General features: G+C 38.3%; 1 protein-coding gene across 4 annotated transcripts in view; it reads right to left on the bottom strand.

The window, feature by feature from the left end:
• Positions 1-27,890, bottom strand: part of FHOD3 (formin homology 2 domain containing 3) — a gene marked incomplete at its 5' end in the record, with an annotated part of 370,951 nt that overhangs the window by 159,692 nt on the left and 183,369 nt on the right. For all 4 annotated transcript variants that reach the window (XM_083878098.1, XM_083878101.1, XM_083878099.1 and 1 more), the window contains one exon: positions 19,966-20,071. In XM_083878098.1, the coding sequence (XP_083734224.1) occupies positions 19,966-20,071 (106 nt within the window). The remainder of the gene's footprint in view (positions 1-19,965; positions 20,072-27,890) is intronic.

Here is a 27,890-nt window from a genome sequence, read left to right as displayed (position 1 = left end):
TTTGACAAAGTTTATCAAAGTTTAATTTGAAATCACTCACACCTTAAAACAATTTCACAGTATTTAGTAGAAGAAAAGTGCTTCTGCTGCTTTCTCTTTCAGAGTTTCCATACAAGGTATATCTATAGCCTTAATTTTGAACAGCAAAAAGTCAATCCAATCAAAGCGATAACTAATGTGACTCTCAGAAAGTAAACAAAAGAGAGTGAACTGCCACAAGAAGTTTCTAAAATCAAATTAAGGCATATGAAAACATGTGAGCAACACCTGTAATTTCTCACTTTAAAGAGGTCTAAATGAGATAACATGAGACACTAAGTAATGGTTACTTGTTGCAGTCTACATGACTTAATCAGCACTCAGTGCTGGAAAGAAGGATTTTGTGTTATGTGACCTGTCTCATTCAAAGTATGAAGCCTGGCAGAACAGACAGTAAGAGGAACAAAGCACTAATAATACAATTTTAATTCCATGGTAATTTAGTCTGGGGTGCTTTTCTATGTGCAATAGAAAGGGCTGAGGTAGAGAATCAGCTATAATTTTTACAAGTCACTTCTTGTTTAAGGGGACCTAAGACTGCTAGAAAAGAGCTTTATTTTGAGATCAAAAATTTAGTAATTCTGACACAGAGAACACCAACCATATATATAATTTGGAGACATAGTCCACAACTCTCCAGCCAGTACAATGCTAACTGCACTATGCTATGAAACAAAACCACACTAAAAAAGGGTAGGAACCAATGGACTCAGCACTCTGTTAGGAATACCCACAACAACACTTCTGATTCTTAGGAGGCATACTGAAAACAGTTCAAACCTGAAGGGGCAGAATGGGTTAGGCATGGTAACAAGGATGGCAATAAGAGCATTTTGCCTTCTTTCCTAGTCAATACTTTCCTAGATATTGACTGTATTGCATTAGAGAGCTTCAGTCTCCTTGGATTCTGCATCTCAAAAACTTGAGTAGAACTGGATTCAAAAGAATGGGTGTCAATTTTCTTTTGCCTTGAGCAATGAGATTCTATTCGATATCATTACTCCTGAAAAGAGTTAGATGTCAAATAAAATGGAACTCAGCTGTAATCCGTGTCTCATAACACAAATAAGTTAACCTGATAATGGAAAGCAAACCTGTAACAACCTCGATCCTGCTTCGCATATGAATACTTAGAAAAAGGTATATGAATTCCTGAGGATATCTACTGCCATCCTCTCTGATGCACTCTAATACAAATATTATGCCGATTATGCATCGAGCCATTATTTTGAAAGCATTTACAAGTAGTTGGCTTGCTTTAGATGAATTCTACACTTTCTTCCTAGCAGTCATCTCTCAAAGCTTCAGCTGCCTTTAGGTACCTAAGTGATTCTCTGGCTACTCTCCTGAAACATATGAATAAAAAGTGAGCTTTCCTCTTCACAGTTTTCTTGAGCAGTCTGTCTCTGTCAGTCACCCAGTGGCCTTAGGGAACTTACCTTCTTCATTTAGCTGAGTTAAGTGTGCAGAGTTGAAAACTAAATACTTAATCTTTATTCCTTTTTCCAAAGAAGAGAAGAAAAATATTGACTAAGACATTCTTCCCTTTCTCTACCCAGTCTCTAATAAAACCTGTGGCACCTTCTGAAAAATAACTCCAGGAACATAGTCACAGCCCCATGCAACCCTAATATGAGCATCTCCCTAAGGCAGCAGACTAGTAGAGGACTCAGCCACGGTGTTGCTGCCCTGTGCTGAAAAGCACAGTCTGGGTCAGACTGGCAACAAAACGAAGAGACAAAGCTGAAAAGGTGGTAGTTATCACTGGAATACGTGTTTGAACTGTGGCAACCAACTGCTGCTCTGCTCCATCTCTTACACAGCAGCTGCAAAGAGAGTTCTCCAGGTCACTTCCCAGCTGTCCTTCCAATTTGTGCCATGGCAGCTTCCTCCTCCTCCTCACCCAGTAGGAAAAAGCCCTGGTGCTTCTGCCTTCAAGCAGCATAAACCAATTCTGATCACAATGGAGAGAAACCTCAAGTGTTGGAAATGGTTTGGTTTATAAAGGACTTTAAAGATCATCTTCCAATCCCACTGGCATGGGTAGGGACACCTTCCACTAAACCAGATTACTCAAAGCCCCATCTAACCTGTCCATCAACACTTCCAGGGATGGCAGATCCACAATTTCTCTGGGAAACCTGTTCCAGTGACTCACCCATGTCAATAAAGAATGTCTTCCTGGTATCTAATCTAAATCGACTCTCTTTCAGTTTGGAGTAATTGTCCCCCTTGTCCTATCTCTACAGGTCCCCATAAAAAAAATCCCTCCCCAGCTCTCTTCTAGGCTCTGTATAGGTACTGGAAGGTGCTCTAAAGTCTCCTCAGAGCTTTCTCCAGACTGAACAACCCAAGCTCTCCCAACCTGTCTGCATAGGAGAGGTGTTCCAGCCCTATGAGCATCCTCATAGCCCTACTTTGAACTCACTTCATCAGGTCAACATCTTTCTAGTGTTGGGGGCTCCAGAGCTGGGTGCAGCACTCCAGGTGTGGTCTCATGAGTGCAGAGTAGAGGGGCAGAATCATCTCTGTTGACTTTTTGGCCATGTTGCTTTTGATGCAGATCAGGACATGGTTGGGTTTCTGGGCTGTGAGTGCACATTGCCAGGTCATGTTGAGTGTGTTTTCTATGCATATTTGACAGAATACTGTGAATATATAATCTTGCCTACAAACTTAAAAAAAAAAAAAAAAAAAAAAAAAAAACCAAAAAAAAACCAAAAAAAAAAAAAAAAAAAAAAAAACACAAAACAAAACAAAAAAAAAATTAGAAAAAGGGAATATAATAGCACAAGGTTTTACAGATGGTCATATTGAAACAGCTGGAGGCAAACGTGCCTTACTTGAAATCAGTAACCGGAGAAAGAAACCAAAGTTGTCCCAGTCAAGTCACTGGATCAAGAATTCCACTTGCACTCTGAAATAGCCAGTGCCATCACTGAAAGATTATTTCCCTCTCCCACTCAAGCAAGCCATTTAAATTTATAGTGCTGCAGCTGTTTATGCATGCCCATGAATAAATGGATCAAGAACTGAAAGAATTTCAGGCCCAACAATTAATAGGAAACCAGTGAATTTAACACATTCTAGACCAGTGGATTGGATGGTGTGGAACATGGGAACAGACAGCAATAGTGCAGAAGGACAGGAAGGGAATGACATTTTGTTCTTTTTTTGGAACAGCAAAATAATGCTTTCCCTATGTCGTTCTAGCTAGAGTAGAAGCAGCAGAGGCTGTCTTTTCACTGACAGACATATATAATAGCCTGCACTGTTGCAAAGAGATGCTAAAGGAAAGCTTAACAGTGGAAATAATGCTTTGGAAAGCAAAGCTTTCTCTATGATTTTGATATGCTGGATCTTTTCTGCTGGTAGTAGTGGTGATGTAAAGAAGAAGTGAATTATCAAGATAAGGAAAAATAAAAACTGAAATTTCTTTTCTTTGACTCTGAAAGCTCTCTGAATTTCATTTGACTCAAAAAAAAAAAAAAAAAAATGCAATAATTTCCAAAAATATAGCATGCAATGTTCTTCATTAGCAGCAAGAAGAATAAAGATTTAAATTCTTTTAAGTTATTAGCTAGCACATATAAAAAGGCTTCAAATGCAATGTGGTTCTCGTCGTGAACACAAGTGTTGGGGGAAAACCAGAAATGCCAAACCAAAATATTTAGAGAAATCTCTATTTAGAGAAATCATAGTCCTATGTATTGTATATGCAGTATGTAATAAGACATCTACTGGAATTTCATTATGTATAGTAATGTGTTTGTGTTCTCACAGGATAATCTGCTGTTTTAATCTAAAGACTTATTTTTAAAACTTATAAATAAACATGGAAGAACACAATTGAAAAATGAGCTCTTCAGCTAAAGCAGCACTGGTTTTACCAAACTTCAGAGCATTTATATGAAAAAGCTCTTGTGTTTTGTGGTTCCTTTTGAAAAGAAAAATGGCCAGTAAATGTCAATACAACATGCAGGAAAAATAAAGATTACTTTTTCAATATGAACATATTTATCAATATTGCTGTGTCTTGGTTTGCTTGAACATTACAAGTGACAGGCAAATAAATATGGAAGACATAGAAGGCTCTTATTTTTAATTATTTAAAATTCTGTACCAAATTGGTGTTTCACACATGTCAAGAGTTAACTCTTATTCATGTCAGTACAATAAAGAAAAGCACAATCAAGCCCATCAGATCTTAATCAAGTTTGAAATAAAACTTTGTAAATTACTGCTGGTAAAAACCATCCTGGTTTACAATATTTAAAGGCAGAACTTTGGGACTTGGTCATGATGCACAGACCTCATGCCTGTATGCTTAAGCAGCTCTCTCAAGGGCCATCTGCAATCAGAAGAAAGAATATTTCTTGCACCATCACCTTATAAGGAGCTGTTATAAACCTGTTTATGTTTTAACTTCAAGCTCAGATTTGGAGTGATGTCATTAGCAAACAATCTCCTCCATGTTTCTTGGCCTTTTGACTGCAGAGTAAAATTTAGAAATATTACACCTCTTCCATGCAGAAATTGTTCTGAAAATGCACAGAATCCAGTACATTTTATTTCTAATAATTCAGTGTTATGTAAGCTTATCTTACAACTTAAAGCATTGGTGTTCACCGTGCTCTCCCTCAGTTACACAGGAAAAAACTGCTGCTGAAGATATATGCTGGGAAATTCAACAACCTAGCTATAAGTAAGTATCACAGGAGCTTACTTTCATCCTAATGCCTATATGTATTTAATTCAAAGGCCAACATCATCACTGCCATGCCCCTCCATAGGCTTCTGGAGAAATAAAATTTTAAGGCACTGTGTCAGAGCCTTATGATATGTACTTATGACAGTGCTGAAGCTGTGCGCAAGTATGGATCATTCCCCCAGATACACTATGATTTGGTGCATGGCTCTTCACAATGCCATGCTTGAAGGCTAGAGTAGTCATAACACTCCTCTGTTTCCCTGACAATTGCAAGTTCAGAACGGGAGAAGAACCCATAAATCAAGGAGAGAATATGTGTTGCCTTAGTCACATTGACCGCATATCAAGAAATTTCAGATTCTTGGGAGTAACAATCAGTTATTCTTCAACTACTCATGCAGTACCTAAGCATTTCACATTTATCCTTACAGCTTATTAGGAATAAGGAGCTTCAGCCTCTCAAGTCCACACTGATTTCCTCACCCAAATATATCATAAATATCTATCTATCTTGTACCCATTCCTGTCGGAAAGAAGCACACGATGTCACATGCCCGTAGTGAAATATTTTAGGATAGAAAGAAAAAAGCTCAAACAAAAGTCCTAACTTTTTTTTTTTCTGGCACAACCTTTGCAAGGGGATGCATCTAAGAACAGCCCTCTGTGGGTAAACATAGCCAAACATCTGTCTGATTGTAACCAAGCAATATATTCTGGCACACATCTGGAAAAAGTCTGCCAGTACTTCCACCACAAGTTAGCTCACATGAAGTTCTAATACCACTGGGGACAGAGGTCAGCTGAAGATCAGTGGCTGATCACTGTGGTCAAATGAAGTATCATATAAAGGGTGCAGGCCATGACTTCTTGAAATTCATTTGGATAGGCATTCAAAAAGGATTTTCTCAGCACCATCTGGGAAACACTCCAAGAGAGGACTCCATGTAGTGTACATGGATACAGTATGGATACCTGTAGTATTTTCACAAATCTACAGGAAGGAGTAGGTTTTTTTCATCAGCATTTTAAAAGCCTTTAATAGCGCTGGACAAAACACAATTGCACAGGAGGATTAAATCTGGAATGCCTGTGAGAAAAAGCTCAAGAGAGTTTAGCTGTTTTACATGCACTCAATAATAGCAGATTTGGCACCAACTGTACAGGCTTACAAGGTGTTTTTCAACAAGACTGTTAAGCCTCAAGTCTTGAGCAAGCTGTGACTGAGCTGCCCCTGTCCATGGTACTCAACCAACGAGCTCTATAATAACACAGGTCATGTGTGCAATGCTTTGGGCTTAGGGGCACATCCAACCACTCTGGTTGACAGGTTTGGAAGGCACGTACTATGGTTTTGTTGGCAAAAAACTGGCTTTGCTGGCATAGTCTAGTGAATAAGATTCAGACTTGCTCTTCTGAAAGACTTATTCAGGTCTTCAACTGAGGCAATGAGGCTAAAATTCCCTTAAAATAACAATTCTGCCATCTGTGAATGCCAGTCATGAAAAGCGATCAAGCCCAGCCTCTGATAATGCACAGCTTTGGGTATCATTCAGTTCCAGTGAAATACACAAGACTTTCGTTGACTGAGTCCCATGGGGAAGGAAGACGCCTGTCCTGACCAGTCTGACAGTGCCAAGTATGCAAGAACAGTTGCATGTACTCACCAGAGATCCAGGAGATCTCTGATTTTGCAGGTGGTCCAAATGTCTTTGCCAACTTGTTTTAGATCCTTCTCAACTTGTTCTTTCAGAAAAAAAACCCCAAAACCCCAAAAAACAAAACCCAAAAAAACCCCCTCTCTACCTTCCCTGTGCTTCACCTTCTCTGTCCCTTAACCAGCTAACCCACTCTTTTATAATGCCCACCCTCATTAGACATAGCTGTGATCCATTAAGGACAAGACTGTTCCTCCTCTTTGATAATTAGTAAAGCTGAAACTCATCAGGGGTGAGGTTGCTTGCAGTCCATTCTCCTACACTCAGAAAAGTTATAACCTCATGTCAGTGAAAAAGTTCATACAGAAAACATTAAAATGTGCTCGAACTTCATGTGACTATAAGGTTTTGAAATAGCTGCTGTCTGACACTTGTAACAGCCTCTACTGAACATATGCAATCAGCTGAAACCTCTGTATACTCCATTCTTGAAGCTCAAAATATCCACAAAATGCTCCCAGCTGCTGCCCTCCAAGGAAGGCCAAGGCATTCAAACTAAGAGCAGCAGCTTGTGAGGGTTTTTAATTTTGTCTTAAAGAACTATCTTCTTATTCTTATTAGACGGTGAGAAGAGGAATTCTAATCTGAATGCAGAAGGAAAGAAAATACAAACTTAGACATGTTTGAGGAAATGAAAGAGCGAGGAACTCTGACAGAATACCTGATGATTGTCATAGAGTTATGAAAAGAGATGAAGTGACTGATAAATGAGGGAAATAATGGGAAAGACTAACAGTTATTTGGCTGGACGAAACACAGATTAGGGCTGCTGTGACTGACGCTGAGGAAAGAAATGTACAGAAGATAAGATACCAAAGCTTGACTACATCCTTGATAGTGGCACTGCAACACACTCCCTTATTTGTCTCAGATCAAAATCAGGGTTTTACTGACCCAGGAGTTTGTGTCCCACCATTAAGAAGTGGAACGAGTAACTCAATAGTAATAAAAAAGAATCCGAAACAGTATTTTTCAGATGAACACATTCCTCTGTCAAGTTTATTACACCATCATGTGAACACAGCTGTTGTGTCAGAACTCAAGACAGACAGTGCAGAGGTGGGAAGATGTGATGGGAAGAAAAGGCATTAAAGACTTAAACTGGTGAAGAAATAATTGTAAATGAATTTATGAATATTGTTGAATGGATTGATGATGTAAATAAAATAGTAGATTGATGGAAGTTAGAGGAAGTTGATGTGAAAAGCATGAATCAGAAACAGATCAGAGAAAGAAAACGAGGAAGACTGGACAAGAGTCTGAGTAGGAAAAGAAATCCTAAGAGTAATAATTAAAAAAGGAATAAACAGAAAATATCATATTAATTTTGAAAAACCAACCCAAGGACAAGCTTCAAACCAGAACTCAAGAGTTACTGAATCTTTCTGAATTCAGAATGTGTTTTCAAGTGCCTCATTTCCTTATCTGACACACAAAGATAATGCTGACCTTTGAGCTCTTGGATAACATCTAGTGACAAAACACAGAAAAATCCATGTGGAAAACAAACATTTTATAACAGAGTTTGCATAGCATGAAAAAAAATCACAAAGCCCGGGGAGGACTGCTGATAAGAGCAGCTATTTAAAAGGTGTTCAGTAAGTGCACAGGTGCGATGGTGCTCACTGGCTGAAGCAGAGCAGCTGAGGAAAATGTTGTACCACTGTGCCATCAAGGGCTGGATAAACTGCCATACAAAGGGGGCAGGCCTGTCTGCAAAGAAAGCTCAGACAGGTATTTTTAATTTTCAGGAATTTTGTTTATCAACTTTAACAGTATTCTTAGCACATTTGTCCATAATCATCTTAGGAAAAAAAAAAAAAAACAAAAAAAACAAAAAAAAAACAAAAAAAAAAAAAAAAAAAAAAAAACAAAAAAAAAAAAAAAAAAAAAAAAACAAAAAAAAAAAAAAAACAACAACAAACATTTCTCACAGGCCATATAAAAAATATTCTTAGCAACCAATATATACATACTTTATACACAATACAGTCAATGTTTCCATTATTGATATTGACCTAAATACTAAAGCAAGCTTATGGTGACTCACTACTGAATTTTGGGAATGTGGAAATTGTGTTTAGAAGTTGCAGCTTTAAAAGCAGAATTTCTGTCCAGTGAGTGGATTTTGCCTGAGTGAAAAACAATGTCTGCTCCCAAGACTGCTCCCTTGCATGCTGGGGAAAGGTACTGAAACTGGAAGTACATGGGATGTAAGCCTGCTGATAGGGACCCTTGTCACTACAGAGACTTGATGCTCATCAGGAATAAGTGCTGTACAACCCTGCAGTACCCAAAGCCAATTTGGAGCATAAGTTTAAAAATCACAGAGGCGTCTCCAAAGAAGGGAATTGCATGGGGGAGGGGAAGGGACTGAGAAGGCAAGAGGAAGTTGAGAGCCTTGTCTAGGCTCTGGAAGAGGAGGAAGGTTAAGTAAGAGGAAACAGGATATTGCCCAGTATTGGCAGTTCTTTAAGACCGCACCTGTCATTTAAATAAAACTACTTAAAACACACAATAGACACACCATATCCTGAGTAGCACTTCAGTGACTCAAGCCAAAGTACCATAACAGAGCCATTTGATGGCACTCCTCACAGCACACAACAGTATTTTTGGTGTTTCTCCACTTCAGGGAACCCAAAGCACTTACAAGGTCAGAGGACAGAAGAATATTTGTTTTCTAACTGTAAACAAATTCAAGTGGCAAAGGAAAAAAAAGATTTATTTTACATAGCACCTACAGTAATAAACTCTCTTCTCTAAATTGACTGGGAAGAAACTTCTAAGTGATAAATTATTAAAAAACATACCCTAAACAACAGAGGTACTGTATTTTTAGCAGCTAGTGCAGTTGCTTGGGTGCAGGAGGTTAGGCATACTCCTCTCCTGGCATGACAGCACCAGCTTTACCGCCAAGAATTTAATGGAAAAAGCTGGAAATGCCTCACTCACTGAAAACAGAAAAAAAATAAAAATCCTTATTGTTGGGCAATACGGAGAGAAAGAAATCATGTTACAACTAAAAAATAATGTATCGAGCCCCACTTTTTGAAAAATGGTAGGAAGGGGATAAATCTCTGCTTCTCTCAATGCAGATAGGGAGCCCTAAGTACAACTATTCTTCCTCTGGCTTGCAAAGGGAAGACACAATATCCTGACTGCCTTTACATGGCACCTTGAATTTGCTGCCTTACCCAGCCTGCTCAGCCCCTGCCTGTGCAAGCACTGAGAGCCTTCACACACACGTGGGCAGTGGGGGGATGCCAGCCCCCATTCTACTCCCGTCACTCCAACACCACCACCAGTCTCCACTGCTGTGTGTGGAAGGAGGTGGAGAGGGTAGAGCAGGTGGGTAAGAAGCAGTGCTGGCAGAAGGTAAGCTGGTCCTTACACTTCATTACAAAGCAGCAAAAAGAGTTTCACTCTTTTCTCATTCAACCCATGTACATGAACACCTATTTGCTATTTCTGCTTTCCTGAGGGGCATGTGCTGCTCCTGTGGTGCTTCTCTGGGTTGCACAGAAGAAAAGGCAAACAGGAAACCCTCCACAGCAGAAACAGAAACATTAATACTCCTATGTGTTCACTAAGATTATCCTTCACTGTCATTATTTTATAGTTTTTCTTAGACACGTATGTATGAACACAGTATTTATGATCAGTTAATAATTAACACCATGATAATACATGCAAGTCCTATGGATTAGCTTTTAAGTTCTTCAATCATCTGCAATTTCTTAGAATTTGATGCTGTAGTGCTCAGAGACTTAAAAGCAGGTCACTACCTAACAGTAATGAAAGTATGTATTTTAAGAGCCCAGTTTCCTGATTGCACCTATAAGAACATGATTGATAGAAATCCACATGCATGCACATTTGCAAGGATTCCAGACAGACAGAGCTAATAGGTGACTTAAAAGAATGTATCTGGATATGGAAATTAACTCCTAAGATATTAGAAGAACCACATTTTTGTCATGTCCCTATATCACACAATAATCACCTTAATGGAATAGCAGCCAGCACATTATCTTACACATTTGACTCAATCTCTTCCAATTCTCATTTAAAGTCTTTAATTTTCCCTGATTATGTATCAGGATGGAGCACTCTGTGTGGCACTCTAGCAACTACCATCACAAATAGCTGTGGAAGTCTCTAATCTCAAAATGACAATAATCAAACTCTATTTCCCAACAATATTTTAGCATGTTTTATGCACATGTATTGAACGCAAATAATTTATAGTGAAATAACCAGCAGCTGTATACTTGTGCAATTATTCATGTCTGTGCTGGCTTATGAATGTCTTTACTTTTCTACACATCTTCTCCTTAACTCTCAGGCTGCAAGATTACTACAAAAAGGCAGAAACACTCTGTAATATGCTCATAACCAGTTGGAATCAGCATATTGTTTTTGAGGCTTGTTCTTGAAGTTTGAGTAGTTAAAGCATAAAATATCCACAATGGCTTTAAAGGCCTCTGGGAGTACTTCCCAAGTACTCAGTCATTGCTCAGTAGTTAAGGATGCGCATTTTTCATGTTCAGTTCCTCATTTTACATGGAGTCTGCACAGCCTGAGGTGTCACATTTCATGGGAATTTCACAAAGCATAAAAAAAAACTTACTCAGAACCTGAAGATTCATTTTCATAGAGACAGAAAGAAACTCAAAGGTTCCCAGCCTCTGTCAGATTTAAAAACAAGGGAACTCCATAATTTTATGGTGGTGTTATTACTGAATTCCATGTAGACCCTATATCCTCCTCACAAGCAGTCCCACCATGAAAGGCCATTTCATATAATTCACAGCACAAGAAACAGCTCAGTTTTTTTGTAGATGTGTAAATTATTATAGGGTGGTTAAACTTTTGAACTCAAATTTGCTTCCATGCCAATTCCCATCCCAGACTGGGAGGACTTGTACTGTATGCTCTGTGTGAGGACTATCTGGCTCTGCTTCCAGATGGATCACACATCACGATCACATCCAGGGAGAAGGGAAGGAAGAGGAGGACAAAGGAGAGGTCAGTGTTTGCTCCAAAAGCTAAGGGAATGCCTAAGGTTGTATTCAGTAGGGAACTCAGTGTAATGCATGTATAGAACAAATTTAATAAATATAATTTTAAAATATGTAGATGAGAAATGAAGAAAGGAAACACCAGAAGTGTAGAGTGGAAAGGAAAGAGGATGCTTTCCCTCTTCTTAAATTTCATGGCTTCCAATGTCAAGCTCTCCCAACTACCCTTGTACACGAAAAGAAATGCATTTTAGTCTTAAAGAGATATTTGCAAAAGTGAAAGAGGATTCACCTACTGAGACAAGGAGATTCAGTGTTTATAGTATTAATCATGAGGATAGCATAATGTGTCCTTTTCTTCTGGTATACAAAGAGCATCGTGACCTCATTATTTCTAATCTAAAGGGTTCATGAATCAGGATGCCAAATCCATTTGTATTTTTTCATTTCACAGCTTTTTAAGAAGAGGAATGTCTTTTAGTTTCTTCACATGTAACAGAAAGAGGTACTGCTCCATCAGTTATATAGGTCTGATTTTTCTGCTACTTTCAATCTGAACTACAAGAAATGGTACCTATAACGTTCACTGGATGATGGAAAAGTGGCAGTGTAGTCAGTCTCACAAAGGGAGATGGCATGGCTGCATCCCTGCCAGGCTGTACCTCAGCTCAGCAGTGCAGCCCATTAACAGGTCTTCATAGTTCAGCTACACTGATCTGCTATGAGCTTGCTTACACAGCTATGGCTTGGTGGTTTTTTTAATTTTTTTTTTTTTTTTTTTTTTTTTTTTTTTTTTTTTTTTTTTTTTTTGTAGTGGTGGTAGGAAACCTAGGTTGTATCTCCATGTGGAGCTGCCCTGTACTATGTGGACATAAGTTCCAGGTGGAGTTGCCAGCTGTTGGTATGGTTCCGCAGGAACAATGGACTGATGTCCAGCATAAAAATGAAGGATATGAATTTTGAAATGCCCACAGGACAAATGTCCAGTTCTGATAAGCTTACTGAAAGGTCAAAGAACTGAATTTACTGGGAGACTGTGCCAGCAAATCTCTCTCAGAAGCAACGCTCCCAAGTAACAAGCTACAGGGAACCCAATTTCTTTTTAAAGTTCAGGCTGTTACTGCAGGTACTTTGAGATGGAGTGATAATTTTTCCATAATTTTAAAGTACTGCACAGAAGAAGGCAACTTGAATATATAGATATATATAGAGGAGCTTCACAGTTGCATACAGATACCTTCACATTGAAGGTTAAGAGAGACAGAAATACAAAGGTTAGCCTAAGCAAGTGCTGTCTATTCCTATTTACTTGGGGCTGGGATACTTTGCTACAGCTGGAAAACTTTAAACAGTTCTCCAGTTCACACTAAAACAGGAATATTGCAAAGATATGGAGTATTCAGTATTAGCTCCCTTTTCACTACTAAACTTACATTACTACCATCTGTTATACTGCTGCAGTACCAAGCAGCAAGACATGTCTATTTAGGATAGAAATAGCCTCCCACAGACTTTATTTCTATTTTTTTTGTTATTTACACAACCCCTGCTTCCCATATAGACATTTACTACAGAAGAACGTGCTTCTCTATGCTAAATGCTTTGTAATGCCTAACCTTTAACGCAAAAGCCCACATGATTTATCAAGCTGAGGAAGGAAAGTTCAAGAGCACTGGAAACATTCATGTCCTTGCAAATAATGAGGCGTCTTTTTGATAAAAACAGCCAGCCAATTCCTGGAAGCAGATCATTCCCCCATTTCAGAGAGCACACTTACAGACCCCAAGCATTCCTAGTAGCAGTTGGCTCAATGCAGAAATGCCACCAGCTTGCTGATAACTTCATGCCTGGCTTTCAGAATGAAAGGGTTATCAGCAGCAGCTTCCACTGCCTGCGTGCAAAACCTCACCCTCACCTTCGACTTCCTCTAGCTCCTTGACATCTTTGGGCACACACGGTGTCCTGGTGACAGACAGTAACCAGATGGTCTTTTACCATCCAGCACTGAGTAGTTTCAGGAATTTAATCTGATTTCCCAGAATATGCAGCACAGCCCTTGGTTCCAAACTTGGCATGCAGGTGGGACTGCATGTCTCTGGCTTTATAAATAGGCATAACTGTTGGTGGCTTTGGTACATGTCAGTGTTTGAGCTGTAAGCCTGTTAGTTTGGAAAACCTGACCCCTCACCAGCCATTCATCTGTAGTTCTGACTGACTCTGGTGGCTCCTGTGCATGTCCAACCACCCTGTCAAACAGCTCAGCATCTCCTAATTCCAACAGCAAAGTAGTTTTCTGCTTTACGATCAAGTAGCTCTTATGATATTTTCTTTCATTTTCATTTTTTATTGTTGTTAGCTACACTGTAATGTATAATTAAAAGCACATGCAAAATACAGATTTAGAATCATCTTGCTGCAGTAGGGAGCTGAGGTTACTAAAAGGGTAACTACCCAGAAATAGCTACAGTCTTTCTCCTCATCCATCCCTTTGCAAAGGTTGGCTCCCATTTACCAGCTAGACACGTGAGGAATCAAAATATTGTCCCATTCTTATGACTCAGTGGGGGACTGGAAAGTTTCAGGCTCCTCAGTTCTCATTGTTCTACCTTTGGAAGTCACTGCTTCTCTTGGGAACTTCTCCATCACTGGCAGTTCACAGTTGTGCAAATTTCAGCTATCAGGCTTGAAGGAAATTGTTTTAATGGATGCTTCATAATTTAAGGGAGATCAAAGATCAAAATGGGCCTTGGAGTTATGTTTTCACATGTGATTTTAGTGTTTTAAGACACTTAGTTCTTTTTTATTTACATTTTAGGACTCTCATAGAAATTTTCTTGTAGAAGCCCCTCATTTAAAAAATAAATAAAAGAGAGCATTATTATATACTCATTTTATCTGCATGAAGATAAAAGCATGCTAGTACAAATGCAATTCCAAAACAAACTACATTTACTATTTATAAGGAAAAAAAATATACAGCTTAATAATAAAGATGCTGTTCTATCAGACTGAAGATGCTGTTGACTTTGTGCACTCTTAAATGGTATACTACTGTCCCTCAGAGTATGTCAGATCCCTTAGCCAGGGCCATAACCATTATCTTCTGTGCTTGCAGACTGTCTGTAAAAACCCACAGGACTCTAGAACTTTATCAGAAGTGCAGAGGATCTGTGAGATGAAAATGGTCTACTGGTTCTACTCTAACCTAGTGTTCTGCCCAGGTTATTGAATTAGTACAAATTATTGAAGTTTTGACTATACTGTCCTTGGACATACTTAAAGGATGTGCACACATGGCACTTAGGGTCATGGTTTCATAGTGCATTTGCAGTGTTAAGTTAATGGTTGAACTCAATGATATTAAGGGCTTTCTTCAACCTAAATGCCTCTAGGATTCTACTTATCTTTAATTTCAGATTACAGTAATGGTTTGGAGTTTTACGGGAGAGGGATTAACTTAAAGCACAAATATTACCTCAAATCATAACTCCTAGACTCCTCCAAACACTTGTTTTTTCTTTATTTCTTCTTTAAAAAAACCCTACACTAAAAATTCAAAACTGCCAAACAAAGTTGAAACCATCTCTCATCCAGACTTGACATTCAAATTCTTATTCTCCATATAAGCACACAGCTCTCACTAAATCAGAGAGCTGGATCCAAAAGCTGAATTCAATTCAAGGATAGTTTAGTACGAGCATTGACTGCTGTCCTATTTTTTCCTCAGCCTTAGTTCCTTAGACCTTGCAGCAAGGTCAAGGCTTTTGCCTGCTCGAACTGAACACTTGGCTTGTGCTTTCAGACTGCAAGAACAGTATCTAGCTTTCATCTAATTATGGACACCTCTAAATACTGTTCTGAATCCATAAGCAGCCTAATAGGGAACCAAGTTCATAATTACACTCTACAAACGAGGCTGGATGACCTTTTTACAACCTTCTTGTTTGATCTGAAAGACAGACAGCACAGGACCCCACCAGGCAGAACTCACATCACAGTGCCACCAAAGTCATCCCTGAACCCTCATAGCTTACTTATTCAGTATATCTTTAAAAGAATTAAGCCTTGGTCGACATGAGCTGCTTTTTTTTTTCTCACCTTCCCAACAGTAATGGCTAAATTACCAGAAAACATAAAGGCTACCATGGCATTTCACATGTTGTTTTCTCATTCTGTGCAAGAATGGATGATCTCAAAATTATATCCAAAGAATATTCAAAATTATGGTAAGATTTATATTAATCCTCATCAGTTACAGATATTTTCATTACCTTTATCTATCATTTCTATCTGGTTTTGAATATCACAATCTTGTAACTAGGACAGAAAATTTTAACTTCAGTGTTATCAGTGAAGTTCTTCATCCTTATGGATACTTGTGCAAAAAAGGAAGAGGCAAGAACTAACAAAAGGAAAACAAGCTTGTTTCCATGGGGAGGGAAAAGTTCCTCATAACACGGGTTCTTTAGATGTCCATAATAATTAAAAAGAACACTGGAGAATAAATCTAGTTTTAAGAACTGTTAAATATCTGGACGATCAAAAGCTGTTTTCTAAACTAGTCTTTTTAAAAAGTAACCCTTGAGAGAAGCCCTGGCTACTGTTGGCTCACAGTCAATAGACTATATACTGACAAAAGGGAACACTTTGGGAAAGGTACAGTCAAACAACCCTGGTTCAGGGGACCTGAGCAGAAATAAACAGTCATTCCTTAGCACTCAATAATAAACTGTCTGGATTTCTCAGCATTGTATGTAAAAACCACACTTACCTTCTCTTCACTTGCCCATTAAAGTAGCTAAAATTTTCATGACTCATACTTAATCATGTTTTGGCAGCTCAGTCTGACTTGAACCAAGTCAAAACCCCTAAGCAGAAATTCACAACCAGGAAACATTAGAGTGAAACAATGCAGACTTTTGGAAAAAGGAAAATAATATCCTCAAGAAGTAACTTGTACCTGGAACTCACTGAAGCACCTACAGCCCTTAAGCATACGTGTATTTCCAGCCTAATTTCCCTCCAAGGTACAAAGCTATTTCTTGATGAGTGAAGCAAACAAGTTGATATGAAACACTGGAAAACTGCTTAGTCAAGATGACAGACAGTCTCATGTAGGTGAGTCCTCGAATTGAAGGAGGCAATGCCATGCCTAAGGCTGCCACTTACTGTCACAAGTCCTGCAAGCTGAGTTAGAATTGCCAGAAGAAAAGAGGGAATGATACCAAAGGTGCTGGAGAAATGCCAGAACTTAAGAGAAAGCTCATCTATTTATGATTTAGGTAAAATGCAAGGAAAATAAGAAGAATAAATTCCACTCCAAAAGGATTGGGAGAACAAGGATATCATGGCAGGAAGGCACAAAATCTCTAAAAAAGGACTACTTTTTATTTCTCAAATCTTGACTATCTAACACTAAGTTCAGAGCATAGTGGGATTACCTCCTTGCTAACTGTGATGTACCTTCAATAAAATTTATTCAACTATTTACCAGTACTCTGGGTTTAGTAAAATGCAGCACTGCAATAGATACACACAACTGCCACAAAAAAAAACCAAAAAACAACAAAAACCCAAAAAAAACCAAAAAACAAACAAACAAAAAAACCCCAAAACCAACCAACCAATCAACCAAAACCTAACCAATCACTATGATCTTCCAAAAATAATATACCAGAAACTCTCTTACATGATGTATTTAATGCTTCTTTTTAGCACCCTCCTCAACATATTCAGATAAGATTGTTTGGCTATACTGTACTTCCAAATCTATCTTTATCTCATTGGACATGCAGACCTACACAGAAAGTACATGCTGGCTCCTGGAACTGCAAACCACTTGACATAATTTTGGAGTTGTAACAAGCTTTGAAATTCCTGAAAGACAATCATGACCAAAACTGAAATGCAGCCCACATCACACAGAAAAATTGTATTTTTATAAAGGATGGTAGTACACACTACCCAGAGAGAAACTTCAGCTTCACACAACAGCAATGTAGGGACAAAAAGGACTTGATTTCAGAAGTTACCTATCTCTAAAAGCATCTTCCTAAAATCATGGTTTTACATTTATGGTATATGGCTACATAGTTAGCTTTTGTTATTATTAATGCTGTTTTGTTATATGCATTCTGAACAAGCTGTAATCACCTGTTAGTAACAATGCAACAAGATGAGTTTGCAGTTGCATTTCTATGATGCCATGAACATTGACACTAAGACTCTGTTTTATCATTCATTGAATTCAGGTGTAAATTTCTAATTTTAGATCTTGGAAACAAAGCTCTTGAAAGCCAACACAAGAAAGAGACCATTAGATTTCTTTGAATGCTGGATGCATTAGGATATGGGAAGGGGGAGAGAATGGGAAGGCTCCTAGACCGAAGGCCAAACGCTCCCATACAGCACTTTTATTTTGCTTCCAGTCTGAATTTTCTGAGAGCATCTATGGCCAGTTTTCTTCAAGAAACTTCTAACTGCACCTGTATCTGTGTCCTTGCCATCTATTCAAGTACTTTTATGTGACTGCACAGCTACTGCCATAGGACATAATTCCTGCAGTACTGTTTCTTTTACATCTTCAAACCTGGTCTTCAACATCTTCCCATGAAGCCTCACTTATTATTTGAATCCTTGCTTTCCATAATTCAGCATTTCTGATTCTTACAAAATCCTTTTATATATTTTTGGTTTGAGTTTTTTTTTGTTTGTTTGTTTGTTTTTGGGTTTTTTGTTTGTTTGTTTGTTTTTTGTTTTGTTGTTTTTGGTGGTTTTTTTTGTTTGTTTTTTGCTCCTCAATGTGTAGTTTGATTTTTAGCAGTTAAATACATCAAAGTGACATTTTTAAATACAGTTATATATGTCAGTCTAAAAAAAACTCAAATGAGGAATCTACTACAACTATGCATTCGTAAGCCATCTCCAGTTACTATGAGATTATCCAGCAGCAAAGATCCCTTGGAGTGACTGTTCTCCCCTCAAAATACTGAAGAAACTCTCCAAATTTACAGCTTAGGTTTCCTTTTAGATGAAAAAAACACATGCATCCATTTGGGATGTGGTGGTGCTTAAATTCAATTCCAGTTGGGTTTTATAATTTGTGTTTTATAATTTTGTATTTATTACTATTGTTTAAGATGGCCTCTCCTTCCCTCTCCTTCTCTCCTTCCCTCAGACTTTCCTTCCCCCCCCCTCAAACCTTCCCGCCAAAATCTTGGTTGTCCTGGTAACCCCATCCCATAATAGTTGTTTACCACTTTTCGGTTACCTGTCAATCTTTAAGTTATATAACTTCCCCACCCCCTCATCATGTATTCCTCCTCCCCAAGTTACCTGTTACTGGTTCAAAAGTTGTGCATCCCCTCATTATACGTTGGCAAAAGGTTGTAATTGGTCCCACGCAATCCCACCCCTGAACCCACCTAATAAAAAGCCGTGCCATCTTGAGGCCAGCGTCTCTCTTCGGAGCGCTGCCTCGGGGACACGCATCCCCTTGTTGCATCTCTTGAGAGTCCCGCCTTTCTATTCTGCGCACTATCCGCACCTTGGTCGAGTTTGCCCACGCCTCTGGCAAAGTGGCCCCTGGATGTAGTGGCGGCAGGGCTGGCCGAGCTGCACCCATTGGAAAGCCGATCCACTGCATTGGGCCACAACAGAGAAAATTATCTTTTTTATCACTTTTTCCCAATCCCTCTCCAAACCCTATCTTTGCCAGTTATCTTTTAAGTGCAAAGAATAGAACGTAAACCTCTCATTACCTGTTTAACTCCAATATGTCAGATAGCTAAAAATTGCTTTCAGCCAACTGACCCCTTAAGGTATGACTTTCTCCCCGTTTATTCCATAGATAGTGCATGATATCCAGAGATACCGAGGATGCTGCATTCTGCTGCACCACAACAGACAGAGATGATAAGAAAATACATTTCCCAAGAGGGTGATGGAGCAGGCTGAGTGCTGCCTCTCTCTGTTTCCCTGGTACTTTTCAACTGTCTAAGCAGCATGGAGAAAACCCTCCATGCTGCTTGGGAGGTAAACAGCCACCCATCACTGCAAGAAAGGAGAGAAACACAGCTCACAAAATTCCTGCTGCGTCCAACCTGCTCGCAGCAGCTCCTTTGTAAAAGATGACCACACTCCAAGGAGTTAATTTGTTCTGTGCCCCCTGACATGATTTTCCAGTAAAGGCTTTAGAACGTCTTTTCTTTCCTGGAATTAGAGATGAGCACTGTAATCTACAAGAAAAGGTGAACAACGAGGAGACTATCAAGATCCCAAATATTTCAATTCATTCAGCTCAGTGGTGAGTATGAATTTTCCCTTAACTTTCTTTCATAGCATGAAAGAATCAGGACCAAACAAGTAAAGTTTGCAAGTTCAAAACAAGTTCAAGGACACTTTACACAGTAAGTTGCTGCAGACCTGCAAGAGCTTCCAAGCAATAAAAAACAACTTCTGGATGGATTTCCTTTACCTCTCAGGATGTAGTTCTGATAATTCTGGTCGGCTTCTGCTCCCACCTTGATTAAGCAAGTCAGACCTTCAGCAACAACAAACTCATGAACCAAGTCCTTGTCATCCTGTCACAGGAGAAAGAAAAAGCTGAATTAGAGTTTTGAAAGACAAAGAAACAGATTATATCATAATGTAAAAACAAATGGATGCCTCCAACACTGATTTCATGTGTTGTAAGCAAGTTGATATGACAGTTTTTATACAGAGGACCAAAAGCAGAATTTTGAGTTTTAAAATGAGAATGAAATACATCAGTGCAAGAAAAAACAAGCTTCAACCTTTCAGTCAACTACAGAAAATTAATATCTCCAAAATATGCCTTTTCATTTTTTTTCATTGAAGGCTTGCAGATATTCTCCACAATACCAAATCTTATCATTTCATAGAAACAAATATCCTTAAAGCCCTAAAGTGTCAGGATCAACAAGAGAACACCATATACATTAGTATAATTTCAGTTTCAGTATTTTAGGTATCTACAGCAAAACTTTAACATTGGTTTTATTGCAATGTAATATTATATTTATTACCTTAACATAATTTAGAATGGGAAAGTAAAATGTTAAAGATAAGAGCCCTAGTAGACAATATGACGACACTGTGATGGAAACAGCAAATAGAAAAGAAAATTTTGTGGGAATTTATACTTGCTAAAGTGGCACACTGCTTTTACACCATTAGTTCTTTCCTCAGGGCAGCAGAATGATCCCGTATCACAGGTGGAAGCAACACCAGAGAGAGGAGGGATTTCCTGGGCTTTACATGAATAGCTACTATGCCAAGGGACTATAGACCACCACATCTAAAGCTTTTCTACTCTTACAGAAGACACATGCAGACAAACAAGAAGCCACTAAGAACTGGATTAAACAGCCTTTAATGAATTAGCCATGCAAATTAGGCACAAGACCAATTAAAGATATTAATGGGAGAGATTTACTCTGCAGACAATCCCAGTTGCCGACTTCTTTCTTTTAAATAATCTTAATTTATGCTTTTATACACAACAGTGTAACAGACAAATTCCAGCTTTCCAATAATGCGGCCCCAGGAGCCCAAGATCCATACAGTATATTTGTTGAGAGTGATTTTTGAATTCGTGGCAAACACTTAGCAAACTGCCAAGAAAAATCAAAAAATCAAACCCATTTTAGTGAGACATTTTACTTACTGCAAGCTTCTTTCACCCAGATAGTTTATTTATTATGAATTTTCTTCTTTCACCAGAGTAAATTTACATCATTCCTCCCGTCTGACCAAACGGGATATTAATAATTGAAAGGTGATCTAGCAGTTTGTGAGAAGTTTAGAAATTATGAGAAAAACAAATCCATTTCATGTTTTAGCTGGTCAAATTTGTTAAAAACAATTTGAAAAATATTATACATCATGTACAGATACACAAATTAATCACATGATTAAGGTGATTTATCCTTTAAATGAAGGATAAAAGTATACAAAGTAGAAGCATGCAGTCATACCCCACATCTTGGTCAAAGTATATTGCAAAAGCCCAAAATACGTAAGATAAAATTCACCTCTGCATATGCACCCTTGAGCTAAAAATTCTTCTTATTTCTTAGTCTCAATGTTTTATCTTTTAAGAGTGACTTTTTTTTTTTTTTTTTGGTAGCTAGATAAAAGCCATAATAGTGGTTTCTGAAAAGCTAAGAAGTTTACAAACTCACATGTCACACCAAGGCACTACAGATACAAGCACACAATTTTATGAAGATAAATTTCCTCTATGCATTTTCACCACTAGGTGAGTGCTCCCTCCCATGTATCCCTTTGTTTTATAGTGTTTTTAACTCAAAGATACATGAATAATTTCTTCTTAATTTTGAATCATGTTTCTCCTGAAACTCAAGAGAGGAAATATATCCATTGAATCTCCCAGCTAAGTTAACATAAAGTATATTAAGGGTTCAGGTAAACTAAGGCTATGTGTCATGGTAACAAGTCATCGAATTTAAGAGAAACAAAATATAAAACAAATCTAACTATTGAGTGAAATAATCACAATTTTTTTCTAGATGATAATGTTTTTGTAGTTGAAAAATATTTCCCTTTTCTTTAAATGTCTTCTCTCAATACTTGAGCATACCTTTTGACTTTGCATCAAGTATGTTTGCGTCCTTCTTGAACTGAGGAAAAAAGAAATCTATTCTGGACTTACACACAGTGTCAATAAAGTGTCAATAAAGAACATTGGAAAAACAGGAAAAAAGTAGGCATAACTATGGTCTGCAGATTCTGACTTTTATTAACAGACCTACAACACCTGTTTGGGGGGGGAAAAAGACATCTGGATGATAAAAAAAAAATAAAATTCCATATAGCAGAGAAGCTAACAGTAATTCAGTTTCCGAGTCTTTCAGGTTGAACCCAAAAAACAAAGTAAGATTTTTAATACCATTTAGAAATTAAGGGTTGCTGACATTCTGTGAAAGATAAAACTGAAACACCCACTGTAACTTTAGTTTCCCCATAATCATAAATAGTGAACACATATTAGTGCATCACTTGGGGAAAAAATAGAAATTAGCATTTGATTGTCAAAATAAATCAAGCTAAAAATCTAGTTTTATGTTGGTGATATATATTTGTTTGTTTAGTTAGTTATTTAATTATTTATTTCTTAACATGGACCTTAAGCATATTTTGAGATCTATCTTCCGGAATTTTTTCAAAGCAACCTAGTCATAGAGTCAACCCTAAACTGAAAAGAGATATATTGCAGGATAAGAGCAGAGGAAATAGAGGGGATGAGGAACTCCAACCAGAATGCTTTTGGAAAGCACTGAATAAACAAATCAAACCTGAAATAAAAAAAAAAAAGGCTTTTAAGGTACTTCTCCTTTTCCCAAATAAAAGGGAAAAAGAAGGTGTAATGAAGTAGAGTACAAACACATCATGCCTTAGACATAAATCTCAACTCAGTACATTATCTATCCCATCATGTATATACGATGAGAGGAAAGAAGAAACATCTGGAATGTGCAGTGAAAGATGAAAGGCATTCAAGCTCATACGTTCTACACTGAAAGGAGAATGTTTACATCAATTTTGGTCTAGGATAATCTTTTCAGACCCATTAACTCACTGACTTGCCAAGTTAGGTGACCTCAAGAGTAAAGGCTGCTCTCTAGCAGTGGTTAAGAGTACAGTTTTCCAGGTAAAGAGCATTCATTGTTCAGAATATATGGCATGAGTGTGACAATGATACCTACAAGTATATGCCACACGTGTGTGATAACAGCTAGAAGGAGGCAGGGAAATGTTGCCATTTGCTACGGAAATGGACTCCTCTGCTAATATTGCAAAGATTTATGAGCCCTTAATCAGCAGGCATTAAGGTGCTGATGAGAAAAGCAGCAAAACAGGCAAAGCTCTCTAAGCTTACTGCTAAGCTTCTGCAACTGTAAAGATTGTGCAGTGACACAAAGGCTGGCTACTTAAAGTCTTTACAAAAAGATACCATTAGCCTCATCAGATAACCATATTTTGCTCATTTATTCACTGGCTTGAATTAGATCACGTCTCTTCCCTCTTTTAGGCATCTCAAAGGAGGACAAAACAAGATAACATATGTCTGTGCAATAGATGTCTATTTTTGTCCAACATATAATGGAAAAGACACTAAGTATACTCAAAGTAGTGACTTGAAAACTTGCTTATGTGGTTGACAGAATGCACTAGCCATACTTTTTCACCTCCATAACTCAGCCCAGCAACTAAAGAGACCCCACAAACCCTGTGATCAAGCAGTCTGTACCATAGGCTCTTGTGCCACTAGCAGTAGTGAGGGCCAGTGTCTTCTTTCCCACATGTTTGTACCATTTGATACGTTTTCTAAAGTGGTTTTGCAGGGTCTTACTTGAAGATGGAGACTGAAGACATTTTTCTAAGGAATGGCACTTTGCAAGAACATGTTTTATCTGACGTGCAGCTTCCACGTGCAAAGATAAATTGTTTATGTACTGTTTAAGATAAATCTTTCTGAAGCCTGCTATTTCCATGGGCCATATGTTTGAAAGCATTTACCCAAAGAATCGTTATTTTTATGCCACAAGAAAGTTGCTTCATTTCCTAATAGGAATTGAGGTTTTGGAACATAGTTTCTCGAGGGGATTTTTTTTTTTTTTTTTTTTTTAATCTAACAAGCACTGCTGAAAGCTTCATTCCAAGTATTTGGGGAAATTGGATTATTAAGTGAATATTCACACTTGGATATGCACATATGTATTTCTTTCTTACGTGGCTAACAGCTGTGCAGAGTACTGTCTTTCCAAGGAATCATAAACCAAAACAAGTTGCTGGTCTATAAGATTTCCATCAAGAAGGATCTCATTTTATGTTTTGAGCTTCCCCACCCTTAATAAGCTATTCCATTGTTTCTGTGTGCTTAAGCATTCCCATATTTAATTCTATCTTGTACAATTCTCTCCTGTTTCTGTTACAAAGTTAAAGACTGCACATTTTATAATGTTCATTTCTTTAAAAAAGAAAAAACATGCATTTCCCATGGTTTCCAGGTTCCCCAGCCTGTGTTTCCAACATGACACATTATTGAGAGAGCCAGCAATCACATTCCGTACTGACCAAACCTTCCAAAATGCAAAAAGTTGCTGTGATCCAGCCTAAAAGTGAGAGCAGCAGAAGCAGACAGAGTACCAGTCACAGACAGGAGAATCTCCTCCCTAAGCTTTGCCTGCAGGTTTACCAGAGGGGATTGCATTCAAACTGAGCTCTAGTGGTTGATGCATTTCACTGTCTGCTAGAGAAGGAGCTTCCCTCTCTGCTCTGTCACTCCACATCATCCCTATTAAGAGAGATTTAAACTCTGATTATCAGGTCAGCTCGGATTTTGTCTGTAGACCAAAAATTGTAGCTTCACAAAGATATACTGCATTCACATTTCAACACTGTGATAATTCACCAAGGCAAAAGGCAAGATGAATATTGCCAATTCACTGGGCACCATGCATATGAGGAGAAACATATACCTGATTTAAAGAGGAGGAGCAGTCTCCTCTGCTGCCTGAAATCTTTTGGGACATGATGCTGGCAGCATATCAATACAGAATCCTATGAACAGAAAGAGCACAGCTCATTCAGACACTACCCTGGCCTGGCTCCTGAAGTAAACATCCCTACTTTTCAAGAGAGCTAGTAAAATTTTGACACTTTGCAATGTTCATCAATGAAACAGTATCATGGCAGAGTGCACTGTCCCCAGGCCACATTATTATGTCAGAGCAAGGTCTCCTTGAAAAGCCCTCTTCCTCAGATTCCCCTGCCAAGAATTCACACTGCACAGCAAGGAAACAGAACTGAAACAGAAACCCCAACTGATTATGCTCAACATGAAAAAATAAAGTAACAAGGAAAAATATATTGATCAATAAAATGTCAGTGCATTTTAGCCCTCTGAAAAACATAAAAGATGGCTGCACTCTTTAGAAGTTAAAGCACATTTTTTCAAATAGCTCCTACCCCCCCTCTTTTTTATTTTTAATCTCCTGCAAAGTCAAGATAGGATCACAAAGTTCAGCTGGTTTTAGGAGGATTAAGGTTTAGGGATTAAGCTTCATTCATTTGGGGATGTAAATTAGCAGCAGAGGGACAGCAGCTGACTGGTGAGGAAAGGGAGGAAGGAGGAGGTAGGTCAAAGAGCAAACCATGCACGACTGCAGGCTTTCGCTGGCATAAATCTCAAATGACAATGTATCTGGCACTCCACCACAAGAAAGTAAAATGAAGGAATACTGCCCAGTATACTTCAAAATCTTTCTCTGTTAATGAGTGAATAAAGGCAGAATGATAAAATCCAGGTTTCTATTAGTAATAGCATCAATGATGAGTAGGTCCTTGTTCCACCATTCCTATACTTAATAGTACAATGAGAATAGAAACAGATCTTTTTTCCTAAACATTCCTCTGGCTCTAGCAGACCCTCACATACACACCAGAAAAAAAAAAAAAAAAAAAAAAAAAAAAAAAAAAAAAAAAAAAAAAAAAAAAAAAAAATCCAAAACCAACTCCATACTTTGCTCCTAATTTGACTTCCTTGGGCAGCAGTAGCTATGTGGCAGCACATACCAGAACACACTTTCATGACCTGAGAGCCTTCATATCCACAGGCTCCCTGTACTCCCTGTATAATTTCAAATGCTCATGTGAGTCAATATCCCAGCAGCAATGGAAAATTAACACTCAATTCCTCTCAGCCAACCTTTCAGTTGCCTACCTCTGCAACCTCTGTGACTATATTAAAAATAAATCACAACTAAGCCTCCACAATAATATTTTTAATTATTGCTACCTGCCTTCAGTACATCTGCTGAAGTTACCAGCAAAATAATTACTCTCATTGACAAGACTAAAATGATGTAGTAGTAAAAGTTATGTCGTGCTCTATTAGAAACAGAAATCCCAAAGCATTTCCATAGTCCAGCTTTTTTATTGGCTAAGCAACAGGTTGCATTTTACAGATCAAGATTGGCTTGCAATGTTTGCCATTAGAAAAGCTCACTCTGGCTTGAAAACTGAGTAAACATAGTCAGGAAGTGATTGAAGGAGCACAGATTGCCAAAGCGTAATTTATAGTTAGTTTCCCACACTTCAAACTATAGTTCTGTCCTTTGGACTCCAAAATTATTGATATAATTAAAATACTTGATTGCCAATCCAGAAGTGCCTGATATTATCTAATTCAATTGTCACTGTTTATTTCAGTTAATTTTAAAAGCCAAGTCATCTATTGCAAACAAATCTGGAAAGAAATCATTCCAAAAACATACAAACACGCACATATACACACACATCCATACAACATATACACACATCCATACATAAACTAAAGGCCTACGAGACTCTCAAGACTGTGTTGCCATTTCAACCTCAATTATTTATGAAGCTACAAAACAATTCTATGTATGGACCAGATGAGCCAGTGGTTAAGTAGGCAAATCTTGTACTAATTATGAAACCTCAACTCTACTTTTTGTCAGGGCACTGCTCTTAGAAGATGAACCAAACATATATCTGAGAGTCCTCTGCTGTCACAGAGTCCATTTCTCTCAGACATGTATTTCTATTCCCTGATACTTCTGGTAACCCAGAAACTACCCCAAGATAGGTGCTTGGCAGATTCACTTGCTGTTTCTCTTCTGTCAATCTCCCACCAGTACACCTAGAAGTACAGCTCCTTGAGAACAAGATTGCCCTGGACTGGAATGTCCCAAAACTGCTCAGCTGCTAGGAATAAATGAGGTAGAAGCATTTTAGTAAAGGGTCTGCAAGGACCAAACAGCTGGTTTGAATCTCAGTGGAAGCTCCTTCCCTTTGCTCTACTTGTTGACTGCAAGTGCACTTCACCCACTTTACAGACCTCACCAGCTTTTCCAACTTCCACTTCTATTCCCTCCAAACTTTTCCCTACGCTCCTCCATGCTGTGCCTCCACTCCTCATTTTCTTCTGTTCCCCAGTCTTTACACCTTCCCAACTCACTTCATGTACATCTGTGTAGAAGCATGGCCATAACATAACACAAAGACTTCAATATTTTTACACTGCTCCCTTTTTTCATATTCTTCCATATACTTACATGAAGCAAAATTTTACGACAGCATGCATGGAAATTACCATCCCCCCTTACTTTCAATGAGGTAATATACTAAGCCAGCCTACGATGTAAAGTTTGGCTTCTTATGATGACAACAATGAAAATTTATCCCCAGTTCTGTCACTGGAGGGAAGGGATGCCATCCAGAGGGACCTTGACAGGCTTGAGGGGTAGATCTGCCAATGCAAACCTCATGGAGTTCAAAAAAGTGACCTGAGTCATGGCAATTGCAGACACATTTACAGGTGGGCTA

Source organism: Zosterops lateralis (genome assembly GCF_965231275.1).
Source record: "Zosterops lateralis genome assembly, chromosome: 1".
Taxonomy (NCBI): domain Eukaryota; kingdom Metazoa; phylum Chordata; class Aves; order Passeriformes; family Zosteropidae; genus Zosterops; species Zosterops lateralis.
This window is presented reverse-complemented; position numbering and strand designations above follow the sequence as displayed.